Source organism: Zalophus californianus, chromosome 12 (assembly GCF_009762305.2).
Source record: "Zalophus californianus isolate mZalCal1 chromosome 12, mZalCal1.pri.v2, whole genome shotgun sequence".
Classification (NCBI taxonomy): domain Eukaryota; kingdom Metazoa; phylum Chordata; class Mammalia; order Carnivora; family Otariidae; genus Zalophus; species Zalophus californianus.
This window is the reverse complement of record NC_045606.1, coordinates 47,329,822-47,348,928: the sequence shown is the minus strand read 5'-3', so window position 1 is coordinate 47,348,928 and position 19,107 is coordinate 47,329,822. Positions and strand designations below refer to the sequence as shown.

General features: G+C 34.0%; 1 protein-coding gene across 2 annotated transcripts in view; it reads left to right on the top strand.

Moving 5' to 3' along the window:
• The window catches only part of AGMO (alkylglycerol monooxygenase), a 390,408-nt gene extending 374,629 nt beyond the window's left edge, over positions 1-15,779 (top strand). The window contains exon 14 of one of the 2 annotated variants that reach the window (XM_027573869.1): positions 14,429-15,779. In XM_027573869.1, coding sequence (XP_027429670.1) covers positions 14,429-14,503 — 75 coding nt within the window. In that variant the 3' untranslated portion in view covers positions 14,504-15,779. The remainder of the gene's footprint in view (positions 1-14,428) is intronic. The other variant, XM_027573870.1, reaches the window with a different exon arrangement.
• Positions 15,780-19,107: the final 3,328 nt, after the last annotated feature.

The window sequence follows — 19,107 nt, the reverse complement described above, 5'->3', positions numbered from 1 at the left end:
CTGGGCTTCTCAGGGGCTTTGGCATAGGAAAGCATCTCTATAGCATTCAGCATGTCTTTATTTGGGGGCCCCAGCAATCTCATGTTACTCAGTTATATGTTAATTTTTCTGCTGTGGGTATCTGAACCACACTCACTTGTAGGACAATTTTAGCTTTTCACTTTTTCACAGAACACTTTCATTTTTCCCCCATCTCTAGCAGAGGGTGGATTAAAAGCTTCCTTGCCACTTTTCTGGGCCATTGTTTATTTTTCTAGTACCTGTTCATGGATTGAGTATCTTTGAGAAGATTGTAATTTCCAGCTCACACAGCTCTCATAGATTCAAGGCCTCATTTCATGGCTTGATTGGAGGCTTGAAACTCCAGCTCTGGCCTTATACTCCCTGCCTCTTCTGCTCTTTTCTCCTAGCATCTGATATTCCCATTCTTTCTTTTGAGATAAGCTACATTAGGTTTCTAAAGGATGTATTTATCCAGCATTCCATTCTATTTGTAGAAGAGTGTCCTAGATCTGTATATGTCACTCTGCAGAAAGCCCCAACCCTTTGGGTATTATATTCTTTCTTCTACATATATTATTATTTTATATTCTTTTTATCACTTTGTTCTAGCACATATCCAGGAGTATAATATATAGGTACGTGTTGATCTGTTGATCCTGGCATTTCCAACTCTGCGGCACAATAAGCAACTCTTAGTTTTATGCTTTATATTTTATATAAAAAATGACCTAAACAATAATATACTTGATTTTATCTGGTATATTCTGAATTCAATATGCAATTTGACAAACTTTTTTATACTGTAACAGACTTTTTTTTACCATGAAGAAATTTATTATTGTTTAGTCTTATTATTGCTACTATTTATAAGTGATGTATATAGAATTTCACTCAGAAGATTTGGCTTATTCTTTTATCAGAAATGTGTAATTTAATTGTTCCGGTTTGAATATCAAGGCTTCTGGAATTTAGTATTACTCACAAGTATATCCATTTGTGGCTACAGTTGAAAAGGAAAGGAAAAGGAAAAGAAAAAAGAAAAAGAAAAAATAAATCCTGTAAGTCATCACAGAGAAAGTATAGTTTTCTAACTCCCATTTAAAATTTCCTCAGGAGAGCAGGCAACCCCTTCATGGACTTGAGCAGAGACGGGGTTTGATCACGGAGCCATAAATTCTCTTTCTGATTGCTATTTGGCCTGAGGGTTTGCTGGAAGCATCACCATCTAGTTAGACTGTTTTCCAGCTTTTAAATGTACTAGAGTATGATTGTATTATGTGTTGACCCTGATTTATGTTGAAAACCCAGAAACATTTTTTCCAGAAGAAGTGCTTTGTGTATGTGTGAGACTTTGAGGCCTGGCCCCATCTGAGAGTTGACTGGCTCACCTCAATGTACTGTTCATTTATTCAGATGGCTGGATTCTAAAGGAGGAATCTTTAAATATCCAGTGGTATTTCAGTGAAATAAATATTGTAAAGCAGATATGGGTTGTTTAAAACGTATCACTATGATGTAATATGTCAATGCTCAATTATACGTTTGCATGCACCTTAAAAAATTCTGTCTCCAGAGAAAAACTGATTGTCATAATACTGCATTTCAATTAAACCCACATCCTAGGCATTCTGAGATCCAAATTCCTGAAACCCTCAAGTTAATGTGTTCCATGTTGTGGGGTTAATTTACATAAAGTTCTGGAGCTCCTACTGCACTGTTTCAAATCTTGGTAGCTTTGATATTCTCCATAGTGCTATACACAAATATTATAAACTAGTTTTCACAGAGACAAGTTATGATTATCAGCAGGAATTAGTTTCATACAGTGATCTCTAACCATATTGTACCAGAACATTACCCAGACCCCCTTACTTCTGAACTTCATTTTTCAGTTCCTATAAAACACATCTGTTCCACCGTATGTGTTTTGAAAATTAAATATACTAATATCATTCCATCTGACCCGGCCACCAAACTCATGTGGGAGAAATCCGGTCCACAACCCAAGCTGTGTTGAGTCTTCAGGTCTTATGGGAGCTTGTAACTCACTTCACCATGGCAAAGGAAAAAAGTGAAAAAAAGAGAAAAAGAAAAAAAACAAAAGAAAGAAAAAAATTTCTAAATATGTGTGCTTTTTTCTGATAAAAGCATAGAAAAACTCAGTCGATTGCAATGCAGTTTAGTCAGTATTCATCATGGTGAAATTTTCAAGGTCACAACAGTCCTCATATTCCACGATTTTGTAAAGTTTCTCCATGTAACTTCTGCTTCATAACAAGGGGAATCCCTATACTAAAGACTCTGTGGTGAACTGGGTTATTACAGAGGGTCATAATTAGGTCAAGAACAAAGGGAGTATTGAAATCGAAATACAGTTTACTTATAACAAAGTCTCAGTACATCGCACGTGTTGTGACAGATTTTGTATTGAATTTATTCATTTGAAAGTTTGCAGAAAAACTGCTGCCATGTAGGTGTGATAGGGTCATTGCTGTCAAAGACGGAGTTAGAAATAGCAATGGACACAAAAAGTTGAGGGCAGTTAAAACATCATTTGAAAGCAAAATTTTTATGTCCAAGAAACCAAACTAAGTATTTTCCTGTATATTAACGTAAAGAGGAGGGACGCCATATGTACATTTAAGCTGCTTTTAGAATTTGGAGCTCCAAGATACACTACCCTGTCTTGTTTAACCCTCACAAAAGCAAGCAAACACATCCACTTAACATGTACCAGAGTCATAGAGGCTCAACATTAAAAATTAAAGGGAATAACCTTAAAAAATAACCAGGAACAATTTAGAGCTCATTGTCCCTTTTTTTTTCTTTCTTTCTTTTTCTGTTAAGTTTTGCCACTTAATCAAAAGGCAAGATTGGTTTAAATTATCAGACATCTACCTAGAGACTTTCCTTTGTTAATTTCTTCAATCTAGCACAATAGTTCTCAAACACAAGTATGTGAAAAAATTACCATAAAGGGTTTGCACACACAAAACCGTGGGTATTATACTATAGGGGTTATTTAAGGGATTTCCTAGGGTAATTTTAACTCTGGACAACTTTCGTAGCATGTGCTAACTTCAGAAGCTAACTAGGGAGGTTCTACTTGCCCTAACTTATTTCTGAGAATTATTAACACATTTCCCCAGAATCCATAAAATATATCTTTTGACATAATTATAAACACATTTGCAGATACAAAGATATTTTCTGAAAACTCATACTGTACTACAGTATAGTTTTTCCCTCATTCAGTACTTGATTTTGGTTATGTTTCCTCCAGAATTTTTATCCTATAATAATTGTTTTTAAGGATCTTCCCTCTGTCTTCTTTCTCTCTCAGTGAGGAGAGAAATAATCAACAGTGAATCATGGACTAGATAAAAACTAACAATTCTGAAGTTTTTGTCTTACAACTTGACCTAGACAATAGTCACGAATATAATATATTGTCTAGGTCAAGTTGTAAGACAAAAACTTCAGAATTGTTAGTTTTTATCTAGTCCATGATTCACTGTTGATTATATATGGTTGTATCTCTTGAACTATAAATAAAAACAGGCAAAGTATTTTACCTCTGGCATTTCTTTTGTTCTTAAAACCCATCATTTGCCAATAACTACCAAAACTGCCCATGACTTATTTTATTTTCATATATGCCTCTGCAGAGTTTTGTAAGAATCACTGCTGCTACTTCTCTGTGCATTTTTGGTGATGTCCACTAAGTTATTTTTCAAATATGAACCTAATATGTCTTAACTTTTTAAATTTTAAGTAGCAAGTTACCAGGAGACCAGCTTATGTCCAAGGTGAAGATTAGGGATTTTGATTTCTAGAAATGGATGTTTGGGGAATCCATCTCTGCCAACCTTTGCCAGTCTCTACACATATTTCACATGTGTGGAAAATAATTTCTTTTTTTAATGTGACATATAATGCACAAATAATAATTGAAAAATTTAAAGGCTAAATGCAATGGAGGGGAAGAAATGCTATGATATATTTTCAAAATTAAATTTAGGGACGCCTGGGTGGCTCAGTTTGTTAAGTGTCTGACTCGGTTTCAGCCCAGGTCATGATCTCAGGGTCATGAGATGAAGCCCCATGTCGGGCTCCAAGCTCAACATAAGTCTGCTTGGGATTCTCTCCCTCTGCCCCTCCCCCCTGCTCTCTCTCCCTCTAAATTAAATAAGTAAATCTTTCTTAATTTTTTAAATATTATAAATAAAGTTTAGAAAACATTGCTGACTTAATGTCACTAGTATCCATAATAACAAAATAGCTTCTGCTGAAACTACTGACATTTGCTGAGCACTTGATACATGAAACCCCAAGTTTTATGCCTATTCTTCCATTTAATTATCCTGACTACCTTGTAAGATTATCCACATGTTTCAGGTGAAGATATTGAAGTATAGGGGCATTAAATAACTTCCTCAAGATGGAATTATGATTCAAAGCCACTTGTTTTGTATTCCCACATGAGCTCAAAACACTGAGTTATGGGTACTTTAGGAAACACTCTCTCTGCTGAATGAAGACGATTCATCCATATTCATTATAAGAATCCTATAAGGTAGCTGTGGCAAGTATTCATCTTACAAATAAGCTACGTCAGTGGAAAATACAACGTACCTATGTGATTGGCCTCATTTTAGTAAAAGACGTTTTTATATTGAACGACAACACTGTGAAGATAGTTTTACCTGAAGATTTAGAAATAAGATATATATAAAAATACCAACCCTTAATAGATATTTCATGGGAAACTGTGTAGATCTAAATTCTCTGAATTCAGGGGCTATGGTGCTCACCAGTGAGTTCTGTTAGCAGTGAAATGCCTGGCATAAAACAAGACTGTGATATCTATTTGTATAATGAATACAACCCAATGGAGACTGATTCATTGCAATTTTTTGTGTATACATTTACCTTTGAGGTTGGTGCCATGCTATTTTTTCTTATGGATGCCATACCTAGAACTAAAAAAATAGTAAGTAATTAGAATAATATGTGTGTTTATTTTTAAGATTTATTATTTTAGCAGCTGTGACTTTAAAATAATAGATTTCCTACATTGAGTCTCTTGAAAATTTTGAAGGCTTTTCAAGTGTTTTGATTGCCTATAAAGCAAAGGTGTAGAACAATAATTCCTTGCTGGCCTTTTCTTACAATTCTTCCTCCATCATGTCCTTTAAATTTGACCACTTCCTTTATGTTATATTGTCCATCCTAGTCAAAAAATATATTATGCTATCAGCTTAGTTCCACTTAGAATGGTCTTAACTCAGCTATGTTCGATATATATATATATATTTCATATTTATCTTAGAATATTTCAAGAAATACTACCACTAAAGAATTATCTCTATTTATTGTAGAATTTTCATGAAAGATTGTTTCCATTATATTACTCAGCATCTCCCTGGAAAAATATCTGTGTAAAACAATTATTTTTTAATATAATTTTAGATATGAGTAGGAAATTTAATGTAACATGAAATATCAAAACCATAGTTTGGTAACAGAAGTGGGATGGAGGATAATTAGAAACTATTATTTAGTCTATATTTCTGTGTCATAAAAATGAATTAAAATTAAAAATATTTTAGGACACTAAAAGATCTATTTCAACAGTCTGGCATTATAAAAACTCATCAAGAACATTGAATTCCATGTTTTTACAGGATGAGGTACATAATGGAAATACTTGAAATGATGATCAATCTATAATTATACTTACCCACTAAAATCTTACTCTACTTTGTAAGATAATGATATTTTCCCAGCAATGATTATATATCCACAGTTTCAAAAGGATCATTTTAATTTATGACCATGCATGAGAAAGAGCTGGTATTGTTGAAAACTCTCATATTCTAAATTCTACTTATAATGCACATCTCCTTATCTGTCACTCTCTACTGTCACTTTTAGTTTATTGAATCTTTTTAGCAAGAAACATAGCACACTTTAATTATCTTATATCTTCATAGAACTTTATAATTTTTTAATTGAGTCAATATTTACCACAAGCTTGTGAGAATTAGGAAGATTTTATCCTTATTTTATAGAGGCAGAAATTGAAATGCTAAGTAACCTACTGATGCAAAATAATTTGTGTTGAACTGGGACAACTTAATCCTCTTATTCCTTTTCCAGAGTTCTAGTTGGACTAGGTTTCTGAACCTGATCTTAATATAAGCCCAAGACCTTTTATTAATATACCTTCTTGGATATTTTACATACAATTGAACAGCGTGGAGGTTAGAAGCACCAAACCCCGAAGCAGTTGAAAATCCATGTATAACTTTTGACTCCCCCCAAAACTTAACTACTAATAGCCTACAGTTGACCAGAAGCCTTACTGATAACATAATCAGTTGATTAACACATATTTTGTATGTAATACGTATTAAATACGGTATTCTTAGAATAAAGGAAGCTAAGGGAAAGACAATGTTATGAAGCAACTCATAAGGAAGAGAAGAAAAAAATCATTTGCAGTGCTGTATTGTGTTTATGGGAAAAAAAACTGCATTTAAGTGTCTGCATGCAGTTCAAACCTGTGTTGTTCAAAGTCCAACTTGTATATTAAGAGTTTAAAATAATATTTTTGAATATATGCGAATGAAAAGGGAAGTGTTAATGCAAATGGATGATGCAACAGCTGATTGTTTTTTTTCCCCTGGATTGTGGGAAATATAAGACATCAGTGATTTAATTGCACATTTTGACCTCATTGTTTCCTAAAGGAAAAAAATATATATATTCTTGCCCCTGAAATGTGGAAATTTCTCATCTTTCCAATTCTGTATATAATTTGAGCTCTTTCCCAGCAGTTCATGATATCATGTTTCCTTTAATAATCTTTGCTTTCATAATTACAGCCCTGATTATCATCACCCTCTTCCTCATGGTCATTGTAGTCATCATCCTGATCAGCATTATCATTATCTGGAGCAGAGGAGATCTAGGGTGTTGGTACAGGCTCACACCTTTTTTATAGCTTAAAAACTAGAAAATACACTCTTTGAATGTTTGTAGCATTTATGTAATCAGTACCTACATTGCCAAAGCTTATTGAAAACAGCTGGGTGCCTGCCGCCTGCCTCCCCCTTTGTTGGAACTGTTGCCAGAACAGGTAGTCAAAAATGGAAAGTAAGGGAAAATTCAGGCATCTGGGGTGTCTCTCAGGAAAGCAGCTGGGGCTTCCTTAGGAAGCAGTCATTGTTTCCCATCAGCCAAGACTCTGTATACCCTTGGGTCCAGTTCTGGCATGGCTGGCCTCGTAGGATGCAGTTTATGACTTAGGACTTACGCGAGAAACCATTTGGGCAGTCCCATCTCTGGCAGAACTTTGAGAGAAATCCCCCAAGCTGCAAGCCATATGTGGGCTGTTGGCCTTCTATTTAGCCTACTCTGGGAGGTACCCATTTACTGGGGCTGTAATCATCCCTTTGACACAAGCAAAAACAATACAAAGAGATCTTCTCAAAACATATCCTTCCAAGATATACTGTCGTGTTTTTAAAACCAGACATCACTATTATTTCTGTAAACATGGTGTTTTTTTTTTTTTCCTGAAAATAAACTCATTTTTTAAGAGACTTCCTTTGTTTCCTAGATAGTAGGCAAGTACAAAGAATTCTTTTTAACAGCCCACCACAAGTCCAGGGCTAGCAGTGTTGAATGGTATTCTGCATTGGTAAACACATGGTCTTTCAGATATAGATTTTTGTACATCAAGTATTAAAAATTGTTATGCATGTGAAAAGATGTAGCCTTTTTTTTGTTTTCTTTTTAAGATGTAGGCTCTTGATTAATGTCAGACAGTTGACAGGAGCGGGCCTTTGGTATGCACAATACACTTAAAATCAATCTGCTATGATGAGATTATTTGGCAAGAACCACCACTCATTCACCATGAAAATGGCATTTTGGCAGACTAGGGTTGAATGTTTTTCTTGATAATTTTTGTTAAAACAGAGTTCTGATTTTAGAACGTAAACGCTTTAAATCTCAGTAGTCAGAAGTAAATGGGGATTAGAAAAGTGTAGTACTTTGAATTTAGGTTAAATATGGTTTTCATCATTACAGAGAGTTCTGTTAGGACACTAAAGGACCATGATTAATCCAGCAACATTTTTTTCAAAAATGTTCAGTTTCAAAATATATATATATATATTTTTTTTCCTCTATGCTTTAATTGTGCTAAGTTTGACCTTTTCCTTGTACTTGTCCCTTTGAGAAACTTCAAGCTGGGGGGGAGGGGGCGGGGAACCTGGAAAAAACTGAAAAGGAAGCCTGGATATCTAGAGTATGTATATTAAAATATTTAGAAATTTTCTAGGAAATCAACATAAATTCAAAGATGTGTCATTATGTACAAAGAAAAGCAAGAATATAGTAAGAAATTAAAGGCAGTTTTAAAATCCATATTACTGGATGGTCATACCCTCAGAACAAGTGTTGGTAATATTGGACAATTTTAAAGTCCTGTATCTATAAAGACACTTTATTCATAATTTTGAATTCAAAGATGAAAAATCCACAGATGTTTTTGAGAAATGTAGCATCTATTTTCACTTTATGCTAATTACAGTTTATACAATTTCGACCAGATGGGTTTGCATGCACGGTAGCTAATTCATGACAACTGTCTTCAAGTATATTCTCTGAATGTTAGGTAGGTCTTGAAGACCTCTAAGTGATCTATGCTATTCTTACTAATATTTATGGTTTTCAAATGTTATCATGATAGCTCAAGTGTGGTATAGATGAACAATAGGATGTTCTATAGGGGTATTGTTGAAAATAATTTACACTTTTTTGAGCCATTTAGACTTTCAGAAGTGAATAAATTATTGTACATAATAGGAGATAATTATCAATGAAGATTCTGTATTTTTTATCTAAATTAACTTAGTACTTTTTTTGTCACTAAAATTATTAAAGTCCTTTGCCTCCACTGAGTTATAAAATAGTGAAATACCTGATTTTTCAGGTTTCAGAGTTCAGCTGAATTAAAACTTTTGTTCCAATATTTATTTTGTGTTTATTTTCTTTTAAAAAACATGATCATGGTATGTTTAATATATTATCTTGTTTGAAAATTAATACCAGAGCATATGTAATGATTAAGAAAAATCTATATTTGTTTTAAATAAGGCATTGTTATCATGGACATTCACATAAACTTTCTTTTTATATTATTTTCCTTCAGTTAAGAATTTCAGTTATATTTAAAACATGTAAAACAATATTTGATTTACATTTTAATAGTAGTAAATCTGATAGGAGCACGTATTAAGTATAGCAGTGACTGAATCTGCTTTGAATAGGGTACAGAAACAAAGGCAGAGGGAGAACACAAGATTTCCAAGTAATAGTTGCAGTGCCTGGAAATTATTTGTCTTAAGCCTTTTGTTTATTTGTCTGCATATGACTCTTAGTTTTTTAGTCATATACAGAAACAAAATCAGTAATTCCCGATTTCTTTTGAATTGGCATTTGTCAAACTGTATCCTTGAAAAATTCTAAGAAAAAAATGTGTTATTACCAAATATCTTTCGATGTTTTCACTTCAGAAGGACTTTCAATCCATTTGGCTCCAATTTCTGGTCTAGTTCTGTTTGTATTTGTCTCTTGCATTAATAGGAAATGGAGATATTTTATAGCAATTCAGATTTGAACTCTTTAAGTTCTTATCTGTTTATCTGTACAGCAGACAATTGTCATCTCTAAAAAAATCAAAATATGTTAAAGAGCATATTTAACAAAGCATTGGTTTTATTTTTCTCCAAATAATTTGGTAAAAACTTCTTTATGTTTAATGTGCTACTCTTAAAACAAAGTGTTGCTGTTTTTGTTGTTATAGTTGTGATAAATAGCCAGTTAATTGTTATTTTATGAACCTCATCAATGTCAGAAAAATAATTTTTAGGTAAAAATATACTCTTCCTTTTATAGGCAGGATATGATTTGTTAGGCATAAAAAATAAGTATATCCATTCCAGGAGAATTTAGGAAATCCATACAAAAGTCTAAATTTGGCTGAAAATAAACAATGAAACAAGCAGTAATATTCTTTTTAATTATTTGAGAGTGCTTAAGTCTCAAATCTTCACCAAAAAAATGCTATTTTTAGTTAAAGTATTCCACATTCCTTCCTTGTGAAGGTAGAATTTATCAAACTTTACCCACCATTTACGAAATGACAGCTCTTCTAACTTGCTCGTTTAACTTTTTAGTGATTTAGTATACATAATTATATTGCTACTGTGACTAAGCATAAAATTAAATGAGATGTTATCTCTCAGTGTCTTCTATTTCCGTATTTGTAACAATAAATCCATGTTTGAGAATCAAAATCAATGTCACCTATTTCAGAGATTTAGTTTCTCCTGTGGGTAATTTTTCAAGTACTTTAAAACTTTCATTTCATTTGCCAATTTACTGAAGGTTAAATGATTTGAGACGTGTGGGGTGTTGCTAGCTAGTTCTACTGGAAATTATCCACTACCTAAGATGATATTTTATTTGCACCTCAGGTCATTTATTAATACATAGAAGTAGGTGGACTCAAACCAACCAAGACAGATATGTATATAGGTGTAAGAACAGTCCACTAGCTTTGTAATTTGAGGGATTGCACTTTGAGGAGATGGCATATGCACATAAATACCTCTTCTGATACTATTCTGTCTCCCTTAAGATTAGATGTCTGATTTGCTCGTAAGTAGAGCTATGTTTAATAAGACCTCTTAAAACACAAACATAACAGTGAGGGCAGCAGAATAAAATATCGGTTCCCACTGGTGTTTTAGTATGGATTAGTGGCTCAGATTAGCCACCTGTCAATTGATGCACTTTTTTTGGAAAGGGGTGGAGGAAATGGGGAGAGCATCTGTACAGGCCAAAGTTCAGGCATCAGAGTCTAGGGGCCTGGGAAGTCAAGGAAATAGCCTGAAGACAGGAGCCACTAATGATGTGTTAGCTCAAGCAGGACTTGACACCAAGAGTGAACTTCCTCCATTTCATATTTTGAATCCAGCTGTTAAAATCTTGGGACTTGCCCAAACCTAGGATAAAATAAGCGTTCATTGAGTTTGTACATATTCAGAAACATTGTATCTATGATTAGAGAAGAATGTTGCAAAAAAACCTGCTTTAGGTGCCATTTCTTCTTGCACCGGCCTAAGCAGTAATTCTTCTGCCTTCCTTGAACAAATACTTCGTTGGGAAATATGTTAACGAACAACTATTTCAAATGATGCTTTTAATCTAATCAATTATGGCAAACCAAAATGGACAAGTTGATACAAAAATCAAGAGAAGTTTCGGACAAGAGAAAATTTAAAATGGAATGACTGCAATCAATAATCAACTGGTTTTATTGACTCCTTAAAATTTTATGTGAAATTTATGTAAAATTATTTATGTAAAATATACATTTATGTCTAAAATATATATATACATATACATATATATTACACACAGATACACTTTCAAAAATATAAGAGCAAATCTATTTTTTCCTACTTAACTATTTTCTAATGAAATCGAGTAACTATTTCAGGATCATGCGTATTTTGAGAAGGGCATATTCATTGTATTAGTTTCTATGATTCTGTGCCATTCTGGATTTCATTATATATAAAAACTCCAATTTATGCTTAAAATGTTGATTGTGAAAAGTGTCAGAAACCTAGCAGTTACTGACTCAAAAATCATGAGGCAAGTACAGGGGGCTACAAAAAAAAAGGAAATGATTCCCTACTGATGCACAGAGTCACTGAACTGCTTTCCTAGGATGTGCAGTTAGATTTTTCTGGGAGATGCTACATAAACATAAGAACATATCCCAGCTCTGATATTTAGTAGTTTTGTGATTTCTTGGTAAACCCCATAAATTCTAAATTCCCATCACCGCATGAGCAAGTTGGGTACCAATCTACCAAGGTTTGTAATGAGCATTAAACATTATAATCCAATAAGGCACCTAAGACAAAGGCTAGTTTAAGCAAGGGTCTCACTGCACATTAACATTGAACCTGAACTGGACTTCTATGCTTCATCAGTTTTTCACCCCATCTTTTTAAAGAGGTAATATATAGGGGCAAAAAAAAAAAACCCAAAAAACAAAAACAGAGAAACAAAATAAAACTACAAACTGTCCAACATTGCATTTTTTGGTAGGAAGCTAAAAGCATTTTAGATCACTGGAAAAGGCAATTGTGTTTTAGTTAGGGATGGACCCTTAAGAAAATAGGACTTGAATTATAGTTTCAAAAGTGGAAAGATTTAATTGTGAAGTTGTGGATTAACCACAGAGGCATGAACCGAATTTTAATTTTTTTTCATTCTGTTGTTAGATCAGAAGTTCTTAATATTTCTGGGATCCCAGATGAAAGTATGGATAGTCTAGTGGGTGGGGAGTAGGGAAGAGGAGAATCATGATACCCTAGCAAAATTTTACAAACAGTTTAGCAGTTTCATTCTCCCTAGGCTTCACCCATGGAATCCTTGTGACCCTAAACACTAAACTCAAAACTAATAAAAACTTTAGTTGCCAAATATATTTCAGGTTCCACTACCTTGCACAACACAAAGTATCTGTTAGTTGCTCAATGAATATTATGGATTGAATGGAATATTTATACTGATATTATGCATTTATCATCTCTGTCCCATTGGAAAGTTGTCTTTGCAGCTAGTCCCCTGTCAACATTACCCATCTTCATAGACTAATGCAATTCATTGCACAAAGGGCCTTCATAAATACTCCCCACCTTGGTGTTATTTTGCTTGGCACCATCATGAGAAATCCCATGAAGTCATTTTTCTTGAATTACAGTCAAAAGAAACAAAATCAAAACCAGCCTTTAAATATATTGTATTTGATTTTTGAGGCAACTCCATAATGTTAATATTATTCTTGACTTCTGCTTCAATATAACTGCCGATTTTATTTTTGATATATATTTTTTATATTGTGCATATTATAGGCTGAAAGGAATGCATGTATTTGAAGAAAACTGCAGACTGGCTAATGTGAAGCATAACGGTTCTCTAGAAAGAACCATAAGGTTCATATGAAACTGAACAACCCACCTGTAAAATCTAAATATCAGTGTTTAGGAAGGTGGTGGTGGTGGTGTTCTTGTTTTCATATTCAGGCTTTCATTGCAAAATAACCACAGTTCAAGCTATTTTCTTTAAATTCATGGCTGGCCTCAGTTAATGCCCTTGGCATCTCCCAAGTCCATCACCCCAGAATGTTCCTCAAGGCTCCGTCTTATTACTTAAATGTGCTTCTTTGTATATTTTTGTGGATCTTTCACAAATAGTGATCTTCTTCCTGGGGAGAAGACCTGGTCATATTTTTGTAGTTGCGAGAGGTTTGCACAATTAAAAAAATATATATATGGAGAGATACTTGCACAGCTATCCCGATCACCCCGTTTTTTGGGGGGTGTTACTCTTTTCCATCGTCATACCAGTAACACCTGAAATGGAGATCATAAAAGCAATCTTAGAGTTAAATTTTAGTGCACAGGTAAGAGTAAAGGGAAGGGTTGGCTTAGGAGGGCTCTGAGGCGTAAAGATCAGGACTCATGCTTGGATTTTACCTCAAGAGAAGATACATGTGTTATGGCATTATGGCATTTAGATTATGCATAATAAAAAATTCTACAACCATGAATTCTTATAAATGTTCTTGCTAAGATCATCAGAAATCAAGAGTTTTATGTGGCTAATTTTGGGTGATTTATTGGAAATGTGTGATGTTACTTGAAAGCAAGAAAGTAAACTCAATGAACTCTGATGGCTGCTTATTATGACAGCTATGTCATCGATTTTAAAGAGAATTTTGTAGTACATTTTTTTATACCTGATAAGATCAACGGACTGAGAAGGTAAATCAGCAGTGGTGATTAACCTTTAGTTCACGTTGTGTAAAGTTCATAACAGGTTAGATCGCATTGCCCCAGAGAGGAATGATTCTTCATAATGTTTTTATTTCTCCTTTTCCAAATGCTTCTTAAACTATATAAACAATGAGATCATTTCATACAGTACATTCTCCATACAGTATGCCCAGATGCCAGAGGAAAGTTCTGGCTCATGCAGTATCTAACTTTCACAGTCCCATCCCAAGAAATGACCCAGATTTGGGAGTATAAAAATTAAAAGCAACAAAACCAAAACTTTTTACTCCCACTCCTGTCTCAAATGTAACGCTTTTTAAGTTGTGTTGGCTAAACTCTTATCAGTGAACAACTGCTAAATTCAATTTGATTAATTTAACTGTCTAAAATGTTCTTGTTCATTTTCCCCCGCAAAGATATTTTTAACACAGTTGAACAAAAGTATTGATTCAATTTTAACTGCTTTTCCTCTTTGTATTTTATTTCTTCAGATTTTTTTTTCCATCTGCATTGCTTTCTGGGGAGTGAGAAGCATGAAAGAACTTGCCTTCGGCCCTTGGAAATAAGTTTGTATTCAATTCTTTGGTTTTAGTCAGTTGTCTACAACCACAGTATATTATGATTGCCTCTGGAAATATAATTATATAATGATTATATGAACCATTTCTTTAATTAAAGGTAAATATGCTTATTTACTTATGCTTGCTTTCCATATTTATTGTTTTCTACTAAAATCAAAGTCCACTGCAGTTCCTTTCCTTTATTGCTAGGGTTAAAAGCAAGTAATTTCAAATACAATGATGTTATATTTACTGGTAGCATCAAAGTCAATGAGTATAAGAAAAGGAAGGGAAAACTTAAAAAGAACGAAGATTTAATTTGCATTTTTGACAACTTCTGTTTGCTAAAATTGTACTTAGATAAATATTTGTTCTCATAAAAATGTGTTACATTAGTTGTCTGCCTAAGTCTGTATTTACCTTTGAAAACCACATAACCTAAGGAGCTACTTTCTGAAAAAGACATCACTGAAATGAAAATGAAGAGAATTTGTCAGAGTATGTGTATTCAACAGTTAGTACCGATGTCTAATATGTTTGATCTGTTTGTTTTGGCAATTTGAAGAGCATGCAGTACACGTATCCCCTGCTTTTCAAAAGTTTGCGTTATGCTTCACTTTATGCATTATGAAAGACCTACAATAGTACCTGTTTTCACTAACTGGAAGAAATTTTCACTTTTACAAAAAAAATCAGATCTTTCATAAACCTATAATTTCAGAAACCTGTAATTCCATGTTACAGGTTTCCCCTGTTATCTGAAATAGAGCCTTCTTATGAAATCTTTCATAAGCCAAAATGGTGTAAAGTGAAAAAGCAATTAACCATTCATTTATATGGAAAAATTTTGAGCATTCCCAGACCCCCTAAAAAATCTCTCATAGGTTGTTCTGATACCTTGAGACTCATGTTGCTAATGGGTGAAGAAAAATAAATCAGAATAAAGCACAGACGCTCAAAGACACAGTTCAAAGCTCTGGCAGGTTGGTGCTGAGAGGCTGAGGGTATTTCCCCAGGAAGGAGCTTGACGCGGCCGCTCTCACTGCTCGAGGTATGTGTGGCCTCTAGAACTGCTCACTGCAAAACAAATGCTGAATGCTATTTTTACTCTTCACTCTTTTTCACAGAAGCAGAAATTCTCTTCATGTTCTTATTGGTTGGGAAAATGGGTACTAATATAGGTCTTTCGTAAAACTGAGGTGGCTTAATTCATGCAGTATTTCAAAAAACTGGGAGATAACTGTATTTTAAATTGTCACAATAATGTTAATAAACCTTTCTAAATAAATACGTTCTAAGTGTTGTGTGGACATTATTCACTGGGATTGGAAAAATCTGCTGAGTATTTTATTAGGTAAGAACTGACAGGAATAAGCAGAATAAGGTTCAAAATGGCAGGAGGTGTTGAAAACAGTTGGAATTTTTTTCTTCCCTTCTTCCGATATTTCTTAGATTTAAATGCTGTTTTTTTCTTGTTCTTTTTTTTCCAACAAATAAATTGCAAGGAAATAGAGAGATGAAGAGTAAAAAAAAAAAAAAAGATTTAAATGCACAATTTAAGTACAACAGTGCACCCTTATCCAGAGTTTCATTTTCTATGGTTTTAGTTACCTGCACTCAAGTATGGTCTGGAAACAGATGACCCTCTTTCTGATGTACTGTCAGAAGGTCAGCAGTAGCCTAACGCTACATCCCAATGCCTATGCCGTTTGCCTCTCTTCATCTCATCAGGTAGGCATTTCATCTTCTCACATCACAAGAAGAAGGTTGAGTACAGTATAATATGATATTTTGAGAGACCACACTCACATAACTTTTATCACACTATATTGTTATAATTGTTCTACTTTATGTTAGTTATTGTTAATCTCTCACTGTGCCTAATTTATAAATTCAACTTTATCATGGGTTTGTATGTATAAGACAAAGCATACTATATATAGGGCTCGGTACTATTTGTGGTTTCCGGCATCCACTGGGAGTCTTGGGATGTATCCCCTGCAGAGAAGGGGGCCTACTGTAATCACAATTATAAACACTGAAACAATGCTGTTCTTCATTGAGCTTTGCCTATATTCATCTCCAGGTTTAAGACACTGATCAGCTGGTCAGTCTCATCTTTAAAATGTGTTATAAATAAATAAATAGGTAGATAGGTAGATAGGTAGGTAGGTAGATAGATAGATAGATAGATAGATAGATAGATAGATAGATAGATAGATAGATAGATAGATAGTGTGTTATTTAAGCTCTGAACAGAGAGAAATATAAAACTGTTAGAAGAATCAGACAGCAGGTGTCTATGCGGACTCATGATACAAAATTAAAGCACATTTGGTTTTCAGACTGGTAAAGTAGAGGAAGATTAAATTTTGCATGATGAAACAATTAACAAATTATATCTCAAGCGTCAGAAGTAGAGACTCGGCTTTGCTTCATTCATCTTTTTAAACTTAATTTAACACAGTTAGAGCAAATACTTAAGCCCATAACAAACATTAAACCTTACTTTGGTTCCTTACCAACAGTTTGTGCTGGACTTTGCATATATAGAATCATGTCAAAGCAGGGAGCCCTCTGCAGGCTTAAAATTGCTAAATTTATAGCATGAAAAATTCTGAATATTCATATTCTACCTCCTAAAGACCAGTCTATAGGTTAATCCTCAAGGAATGGCAAAGAAAAGAGAGGGTTCACAAATCTTTAGGTAAGTTTTTAGGGTGTCAGAATAGTTCGTTGGGTCATATATAAATACATATATATGCTTGAATATATGTGAATTTATAGGAGTGATCTAAAAATGGAAATAATTCAAAAGTTATAAAATACTTCTATGGTAAATTTCAGTTTTCTTAAAGTAAGTGCAAATTCATCCATTCTCTTTTCTCTCTTAGCTATCCTCACCATCATTACAAATGTTTTTCTTTTAGAAATGCAAACATTTTCAAGCTACAAATTTTCCAGATAACTAGTGTTCCCAGGGCCTGCATGTGTTAACTGGGGCACTTTATTCTTCACCTTCAACCTTGCTAATTTTCCAGTCCAGTTTTCTCTTGCTGAGTACTAACACATGATGACAGATCATATAACTACTATAAATGTTCTGAATTAATCTTGAGTGATACCATGTAATTTATGCTTATTCTTGACTGAAGCACTCCCTCTCTTTCTCTCAAGGGGAAAAGCACTAAAAATAGGATTCATCAATTACTTGCCACTTCTAATGGAGGGATGCAAACTGACTTGGCAAATAATTATGAAGATTCTCAGATTCGCTAATCTACCATAAGGAAGGATAGACAGGGAAGGCACATTTGTTTACTGAGTAGCACTCAATTAGAATTATTTCATTTAGTCTCTAAAATCCTGGGAATTAAGCACTGTTAATACCATCTTACAGAAGAAAAATCCTGAGGCTGACAGAGGTTGAAAAACTTGCTCAGGCCTGTGGCACATAATTGGTGCCCCTACCAAATTTAAAACTCTGAAGTCTGACATCATGTATTTTGATTACATACTGTTTCTCCATTCCATGATATCAGATATCCAAGGCGAATCTTTAGAAGTATAGGCTCAGGACTTTAAGTTCAGTGGAACTCCTATTCAATTTGAAGCTCCAAAGTAAAAAATAAAAATCAGAGGATAAACAGCTTAGTTACAGGATAGATTCAGTGATTAGGTAGATGACCACAGAATTTCTAATCACTTAAGAGAGATAAGGCCATAGGTTTATTTATAGGATTGCCATATGTCTAAAAGGAGCTCATTCCTATACTTGATTTTATTTGATAGAATTGCCCATTACTTTAGCTCTATATCATTTATTTCCCCTTCATCTTGTTCTTTCTAATTATTTTTGTTAAACTTAATCTAATCACCTCATGGCCATGATATTCAGCAATATGTGGATCTGTAATTATGTATCTGAAGTTGAATTAACCACCGAAGTATATGAACCCTGGTTATACTTAACATTGGCAGCTTGGATTAATGTTTATTAAAGGTTCTCAAATTTTATTTTACTGGTAATATCTCATTCACTGTGGCATTTGCAATTGAAACCCTGAGTGGAATTCTGTAAGATATGGTACACATTATGGGGTGATGTCATTTAACCAAGACAGCAACGGTAATTAGAAATGAGCTTCCTCTTTTATGCCCCCACCTCTATTTTTTTTTTCTTTTTCATAGCTTCCAGAATCTCAAGGAAGGAAGGAAAGGTAGAAAACACAGAGGCTAGTTTGGTTTTCAGAATCTTAAAACATTTTTGATGTCATGATTGTCAGCAACACTGTGGAAGCAAGCTGGCTCTATCTCAAGCCTGCCTCAGCGAAAGGAAATTAACAATGTTTTTCTTTTATTAGAGTATTTTTTCAAATCTCACAGCAGTCTGCATTCCTTTCTTCTCAATAGCATGACATATTAAACACCTTCCTCCCCAAAGACTCAATTAGGAAAAGTTATTAGCAAAAGAAGCAAGCATTGGTGGCTGTCTCTTATCTTCTTTTTGGAATTCTGCAACCCTAACACCTCTGCAGTCAGAATTTCCAATAATTCCAGACACCTCAGTACCCATCAATAATAAGTTCATCCATTGAGTGTGTTCTCCT